We start from the raw sequence: 8,102 nt of genomic DNA, 5'->3' as shown, positions 1-8,102 counted from the left end.
AACGGTTTGTGATCGTTGGTGAGAGGTTGTTGTCTATTTGCTCCATAGGTTCTCCCATGTTTGGTTGTTTATCCCTCTTGTCTTTGGTAAGGCCTTGCATTTGACAAACTTTGCTTCTTCTTTGGCACTGTTTTGAAGTCCAGCTGTCACGGTGTCATTGCACAAGATCTGCTTGTGGTGGTTGTCTTGCCAGTGCTTGGCTTTGGCTTCTCCATTTGGTGTCCTTGTCGATCCTGTGGTGGTTGTCAACGTCTTTTTTAAGGTTTCACAGTGGCATTGCTTCCACTAGAGGCATGCCCAATTACAGTAACCTTCGTTTGTTTCTCGGAGCATTTTTCTTCTCTTCCCCATGCATGACAGAAGCGTTCTACTAAGGTTCTTTGAGAACCTATTTGTTTAGTTGGGCTCAACTCATGGGCTTTGTATTGCTTGGTAACTTGTTTTTTTTATGAATGAATCTCATCACTTTGGGCGTCCAATGCTATAACGTCGCTACTCCAAGTTTAGGGCTTTTTTCTTCGGGGCAAAAAGATGAAGCATTAAAGCTCAAATTAGTTTGTTGATGGGCTTTAAAGTCCTCCATTTTCGTACCAAAAAGAAAGGCATATATTCCGCTGGAAACTCATCAAAAGAGGGGAATCCATGTGTCTGTCACCCAACACCTTCAACCCTTGAATTAAAATACAAATAAATCCATAATCGGAAAAAGAGGACTGAGTTGCTTGTTCAGTTTACAATGGCGAAATTCAGACAACATTTGACTTTGTGGCAACCTCGGGAGTTGCTCCAAGATCCATTATTCAAATTCCCTTACTTGCCTGGAATCTCGCTCTCCATTTCGCTTTTTTCACGCTCATTCCACTACGCATTTAAAGTTTTATACTTCAAACTTGTCTTTCTCCATACTTCTGGATCTCTCATTTTTCTTCCCCTTTGCGTGCCATTTCAAAAGAGTTTTTCACATTCAGTTTTCACGTCTTTTGCATGTTCCTTTGCCTCTGCCGGTTCAGTTTCCTCTTTCATTTCCAACGCCTTTGATTGGACTCTCATCCTTTCATTTTTCCCCCTCTATAACCTGACAGGGTGGGAGGTTACTGAATTTGAAGCTTGAAGGGAACCAATCAAATTGGTAATTTCTTCAAATCCTTGGGTTATGTTTAAATTTTTTAATTTTGTTTTTATGTTTGCCAAATGTTTGATAAAATCTTGGCATTGCTGACAAGGGTTTTCAATTGAATTGACTATATTGCTTTAAATTTCCCTTAGTGGCAATTTTTTTTCTTTTTTTGGGATGGTCAAAATTAGAGTGACAAAAGCAGGGCAACTTCTTGTTTCTCAAATTCACAACTTATGAATCTGAATATGGATAGAGATAACAATATAATTTGCTTCGAAAGCTTCTACTTGTGGCATTATTGCTTCATTGAAGTTGTCTACTAGCTTGTTTTCATGCTTTAGAAATTAGAATTCTTTCACTTCCTTGGCAAGTTCTCATTTGAAGTTTTGGCAATGGCAATTTGGAGCTGATAGTTCCAAATCTCATGTTTCTTTTTTCTCATATGCAGGTCAGTGACATGTCGAGTATCAAGTTAGATGAGGTTGTTTGCCGTGATTCTGAGGAATCAGAATTAAGCTCTTGGAATGAGAAAGTGACTTCAGATGAAAAGGTTAATAGAGTATATGAGATCCTAAATGGCATCCATAAGCAAGGGCAGAGGTCACTTGGCAGTATCACCACAAATGTTGAGAATGGAACACTGACTGATAGGTAGATTTACCAACAAGTTTCGACTTCTAACGGTTTATTTTTCATTCATCTCTATGAGTTCTATCTTTTTATGTGTGCTTCGTTGTAATGTATGTTTGTTTTATTAATTTGATTTCAATACGAATCTAATTTATATACACTACATGTCCAAGCTTGAAAGACAAGAAATTGGCTGGTTATGAATTGCACAACAATGAGATGAGCCAATGATCACAGTTGATATACTCCTTGTCCTATTGTCTTTGAATATTTTAAACTTCGATTACCTCTGCTTGACAAAGAATTTTGATCGGAGATCAAGTTGTTGCTTTTTCCATATTTAAAATTTTGAGTTTCTGGATTTCTCCTAATGTATATACAGTACTAAACTACTAACTAATTTGTTTGCATTCATGTTGTATAAAGTAATATGATCATTCAGAACTATATGATCAAATTTTCCACTTTAAAAGTGAGTTTTGTCGGGTCAATTTGATGTATATATCACTCTTTCATCAGGTTATTTAAAGGGAATAAAGCAGCAATTGGTGACAGTTTCAATCTTCCATTTGATCGGAGTGAAAAACATGCACATGTAATTGGAAGAAGATCTGGACCTCTTATATCCGGAACAGCATACTGCATTTCTTCGTGCAGCATGATATTACTGAATAAAGTTGTTCTCTCAAGTTATAATTTTAATGCAGGAATATCATTGATGTTTTATCAGGTATGTAACTACACCTCAATAGCTTTATAGCATTTGAAGTAAGCAAAATGTCTTGTCATGAGTATCATAAGCAAGTTTCTCTCAGCTGTATTATGTCTTTAAAATGAAACTGAAAAGCATGCAGAATTCTTAGCATCTTTGAACATTAGTCCTATCTGTGACCACCTTTCAATGCCTCATTTTATGCGAACTGTTAAAAATTTGTGAGGGTGGAATTTCATTCTTTTTCCTGTATTGCACTGCAGAATCTGATAAGTTGTGTAGTTGTTGCCATATTGGGACTGTGTGGAGCAGTTTCAGTCGAAAAGCTGAATTGGAAGCTGATCAGGGTTTGGCTCCCTGTAAATATAATCTTTGTTGGCATGCTTGTGTCGGGAATGTATAGGTATGTTACAGACTGCACCTCCAGCGCATTCCTCATATATTATTTACCCAAAAAGTGAAGTAAAGTGGACTCCAACTCTCAATTTTCTGTGTTTTTCATTTCAGTTTGAAATACATAAATATAGCAATGGTGACCATCCTAAAGAACATGACGAATATTTTAACAGCAATTGGAGAATATTATGTTTTCCGAAAGCATCAAAATCAGAAAGTGTGGACGGCAATGTTTATGATGGTAAATTTACTACTTGTGGTTATCTGATTCAGGAAAACTAATTCTCTACTTCTGTATGAACTGTATGCTACTGTCTCCAGAAATTGTTTGCTTCTCTTGTTCAAGGAGCAGGAACCACCTTGAGTACTGATTTGTTCTCAGAATCTTAAAAGTTAATAGTGGGAAAATATCCGGTTAGAAGTTAAAAAAAAATTCTTTTTCAGCAGTTCTTACTGTTGATTTTGTTTGGGGAACACAAATCAAAGTCAAAACTCTTCAACAAATATGAACTCCCCTGAAAAAAGTCACTCTCTCACAGTGATGAATGCAAATTTTCCCTTTTTTCAAAACTTTTAAAATTTTGATTACAAAGACTGTCATTTTGCTGCAGATTATCTCTGCTGTCACTGGTGGTATTACAGATCTCTCATTTGATGCCAAAGGGTATACATGGCAGATTTTGAATTGCATCTTAACAGCTGCCTATTCGGTATGCCTTGAATATTTTCTTTATTTAGTCAACTCATGATTTTGAGATCTGTCATCTCTAGCTTAGACTATGGGAAGTATGGTTTTTGTGCAAATCTATTTGTACTTTTATGATTACCTAATGAGCTACATTTGCAATTTGTGACAGCTTACTTTGCGGCTTGTCATGGATAAAGCTAAGCAGGCAACCAAATCAGGATCACTTAATAACATGTCCATGGTTTTACTGAATAATTTGTTGTCTCTGCCCTTTGCAATCTTCCTGATTTTCGTTTTGAATGAATGGGAATATGTAATAACTACGTGCGTAAACACCTTAAATTACAGTTTGTCACAGTTATATAAGTTCTCCATCATGGAAATATCATCTTTCGCATTCTGACAATTGCCGTTTTGATTTTCCAGCAATGTGATTAAATTGCCAGTGTTTTGGGTTGTTGCAACAGCTAGTGGGTTGCTTGGACTTGCCATTAGCTTCACATCCATGTGGTTTTTGCATCAAACTGGACCAACCACTTACAGGTATTTAGTTTTGTGTATGATTAAACTCGATAGTGTTACACAGCTACTCCTCGAAAGGCCTATGCCTCTTACTTATTGTTAGAAAGAGTGGCTCTTGGAAATTTATGAACCACTGATAATCTTTATGCTCGTATATATAATTAGATATCAATCTACTTTCAGGGAACATTTGTGTACTTTGTTAACAAAGCAAATAAGTGCTATCTGTGTTAATCCATTCTTCTAGCAGAGATTTCTTTTCGAGTAATGCTTGATATGGAGTACATTATAGTTTTCATATTACTTGTGTCTATAGATGTCGTAGTATATTAGTCTCCAATTCCCATGCTGCTCTAATCTTTTTAATCATGTATTGTGCAGTATATCCTTCGTTCGTGCCTGAATGTGATGACTACATGACAATAACACTGACATCATATCCTTGTTTCAGTCTTGTAGGTTCCTTGAACAAGGTTCCCATCTCTATAGCCGGACTCATGCTGTTCAAAGTTCCACTCAGTGTACCAAACATGTTCAGCATACTTTTTGGTAATGAAATGACTTGACCCCGCATTTACTATGAACAAAATGCCTACACTCAGATTTTCATCTTATGTTCGATCAATGCATGCTTCTTCCAGGTTTATTTGCTGGAATATTGTTTGCCAGAGCCAAAATGTCATGATCGAAGAACAGGACAATGCGCAGACAAGATATAGTAAACATTGCTTCTCCTTGTGTAAGGATCATCAATGTCTGGGGAAAAGAAACACAGAAGATTACATAAAACTTTTCGAAGTTCTAGGAAACAAAATTTGATTGCAATATGAAGGATTAAGCATACATAATACCACTGCCTTAAAAATACAACTTCCTATACACAACTCGGAAAGGTCATTAGTCAACAGAATAATCGCATGTTTTGCATTCTTCTTTTCTTTTTGAGGAAACAACCTAGCGAAAGGGGTTGTATGTAATTCCCTTGATATGTAGCTGTAACTTTATTATTTTTCTCGTAAAACTTCTTTCCCTTGTTTTGGGTATTGATAGACATACAAATGCAAGCAAAAGAGGAGCTGTCAAGTTGTTAGCTTGATTCTCTACGTTTGTAAAATTGTTTAATTTTAAAGCTTTTAATTCCAAATATTTTAGTTTCATTTTGCATTTGTACATGTGTGTATACAGATGGCTGGATTACTTCTTCCCCCTCTTTGGTACTTTTGAAGGGAATGAAAGAGAGAAGGGCGTGGGGCAGTACTAAGAGGATAGATATGGGATTGTTTTACACCTGTAAATTTGGACTAAAACTCGAAAACCTATATCGATCGATTTGAACTAAAAAATATGGTCTTGAGTAAATTATCAATTCAAATGTATAATGACCCAGACTTTTAAACTCAAACCGCGTAAATCCAAATCAACTTAAATCCGAATTGAATAAACCTAGATTTATTCGATACAAAATCAAACTGACAAGCCGAAGAAGAATTTACCTGTTTAGATTATATTTTTTAGTAAGTAGGAGAAGAGAAGCTAAGTATCACCATCACTGCAGTATTGTCTGATTGTGTTTGGCAGGAGGGAGAATGGAGGAAAAACAAAAGGAAAGAGTTTCCTTCCAATATTAATTGATTTGGTAGGTGTTGGGTGGATGATGTTTTTGAGCAGAGAATAACAAAGAAACGACAATAACAACGTTACAGCCTCACCCTCCTCCTACGGGTTAATTCACTGATTTGAATATACACAATTGCATGTGCATGTGCATGTGCATGTGCATGTGCCTGGCCTTAATCTCAATTTGTCACCTTTTTTACTTCAAATCAAAATCAACACTAAAAGGGTTGTCATTGTTTTGTGGAGGTTCTATTTGTTTTTGTCTACTTGACTACTTTAATGGTACCAGTGTTTGGGTTAACATCAATCAGCATTTATACAACTATTTTAAGCTATGTTACCATAATTTCAAGTAAATAACAATAAAATAAGAAACTTTTCAAACTAAATTATCTTATTAAATTAGAACTTTAATCCAAGTTAAAATGCCAAATTTTATAGCTTTTAGATTTTGCAAATGTAATGTTGGCTCCTAGCTATTATTCCTTAACACCCATTAGAATGCATAGCATTATATACTTCAATTTGTAATGTTTACATTTGTACGTGATTTTATTATCTAAAATATAATTTATATATTTAAAGTATTATTGATATTGGATATCAGCATGGGTAACATACAAGGAGATGGCGGTGGTGACAAGAAGGTTAATTCACCTGTGATAGGCAAAAAGCCGAAATTCTTAAGGAGGAAAAGTAGAAACAGGAGATGAGGAGAATGAGTAGGAGGACATGTGCTGTTGTAATCCAGGGTTACTAAGAAAGAGGAAGGACACCTCTCTATGTCGTGCCCTAGGATATTTATATGCGAGGCGTCTCCTTCCTAGCTACATTATGTCACCAAAAATCTAAGGATAAGGTTCCTTGTCGTGTATAGCTCCAGTGGCGGAGCCAGAAAATTTTTTGAGGGGCCCGAAATTAAATTGTATATTTTTACGATGGTAAAAATACAATTTCACTATTTTAATAATCTATATCTTTATAATTTTTAAAGGACTAAATCAATTTTTTTATCATTTTGAGGGGTCAAAGTGTAATTTTACCATTACTAATTTAAAATTTTATAAATTATAAATAGCCTAAATGAAAATTTTTATTTTAGGGGGGTCGAGGCCCTTGCCAGTCCCCTAACTCCGCCACTGTACGGCTCTGATATTCCATTTAATGAGGTAGTACGAGGTTGTTAGACCTCAGTTGTCCCATAGAGGGTTCAACTAGGTAGCTAAGGATGGATGATCTCCCCACGAGTGGTAAGGGGCATGCGAATGGCTGGTCATTGAGTAGCCATTTGGACAATATAAGGCGGAGGGCCATTTGTATTTGTCTCTCTAGTTGCTTCCCAAATTCTCACTTGCCCAAGTCAAGATAGGAGTATAACAAGTATAATTTGGGCACCTAAGACCTAAAAATTATGGTGGTAGGAGTATTATGAAGGAAATTTTCTTTTTAGTATTTTTATTATAATTTAAGTTTATATATTTTATTTATTATAATATTAATAAATTTGGATATAATTTAAATATATGTTTTTTACATTATAACATCATATCAAAAATATACATTTTATTCCCCAAATATAAGGCTATGCTACCTTTTGAATTGTTGTTAAATCAATAAGAAATGGAGAAAACGAAGTAAAATAAAAAAATGGTTGAAATGAAATAAATCAAACTCTAATCAAGGGCTTAGTGCTTAAGTGTGCCATCTTTTGAAAAAGAAAGGTTACCCAATTGTTTAGTTTGAAAGCAAACCTTTGAACTAAAATTTAAAGTGTTGGAATCATTAAGCCAACCACACTTTCTCTTTGGAAACGTAGCTCAAGGGAGTAGACAAGGATTTAGACCCCTTGGTTAAATAGACCCATAATGATTGTAATTCTTCCCAATTATTTAAATGTTCAATTTAACACTTTTTTTTTTTTTTTTTTACTTTCAACCTTTATACTTTAAATTTTTTATTTTAATCCATAAAATTAAATTTCATTGTAGGGGATAAACTTGATTAAACAACAAACAAAGTGAATAAAATTAAAATAAAAAAGATCAAACACGCAATTTTTAGGGCAAAATACAAAAAAAAGTCCTTTTTTTTTAATTACTGAAATGGGCCAGGTAAAAAATTAATTACCAGAATGGCCCTATTTCCCCAAAAACGCTTCCACGTCAGCGCGTTGTCAGGTGACGAAGCAGGAAAACGCTTCCTCAAGAAAGCGCTTTGTCCACGCGTGATAAGTAGCAACGGCTACTTTTTTGACCGTTGGTGACCCCCCAACAGTCAAAAAAAACTATAAAACCCCCTTTCATTTTTTTACACCTAAATCCTTTCTCTCAATTTCTCTCCAATATTCTCTCAAATTCCTCTCAAATTCCTTTCAAATTTCTCTCAAATTCCTCTCAATTTTCTCTCAATTTCCTCTTTAA

The 8,102-nt window shown here is 35.1% G+C and overlaps 1 protein-coding gene across 1 annotated transcript; it reads left to right on the top strand.

The window, feature by feature from the left end:
• Positions 1-621: 621 nt before the first annotated feature.
• Positions 622-5,222, top strand: LOC105788719 (GDP-mannose transporter GONST2). The gene is made up of 10 exons (XM_012615742.2): positions 622-1,129; positions 1,566-1,768; positions 2,267-2,477; positions 2,723-2,862; positions 2,967-3,096; positions 3,467-3,565; positions 3,713-3,867; positions 3,970-4,086; positions 4,517-4,614; positions 4,707-5,222. The coding sequence occupies exons 2-10, from the start codon at positions 1,575-1,577 to the stop codon at positions 4,748-4,750; spliced, it is 1,188 nt and encodes a 395-aa protein (XP_012471196.1). The 5' UTR covers positions 622-1,129; positions 1,566-1,574; the 3' UTR covers positions 4,751-5,222.
• Positions 5,223-8,102: the final 2,880 nt, after the last annotated feature.

Source organism: Gossypium raimondii, chromosome 2 (assembly GCF_025698545.1).
Source record: "Gossypium raimondii isolate GPD5lz chromosome 2, ASM2569854v1, whole genome shotgun sequence".
NCBI classification, from domain to species: Eukaryota; Viridiplantae; Streptophyta; class Magnoliopsida; order Malvales; family Malvaceae; genus Gossypium; species Gossypium raimondii.
This window is presented reverse-complemented; position numbering and strand designations above follow the sequence as displayed.

Coding starts and splice junctions, on each gene's coding strand:
- LOC105788719 (XM_012615742.2), top strand. CDS start 1,575: ATGTCGAGTATCAAGTTAGATGAGGTTGTTTGCCGTGATTCTGAGGAA. Junction 4,087..4,516: donor ACTGGACCAACCACTTACAG/GTATTTAGTTTT, acceptor TCCTTGTTTCAG/TCTTGTAGGTTCCTTGAACA. Junction 4,615..4,706: donor CATGTTCAGCATACTTTTTG/GTAATGAAATGA, acceptor TGCTTCTTCCAG/GTTTATTTGCTGGAATATTG.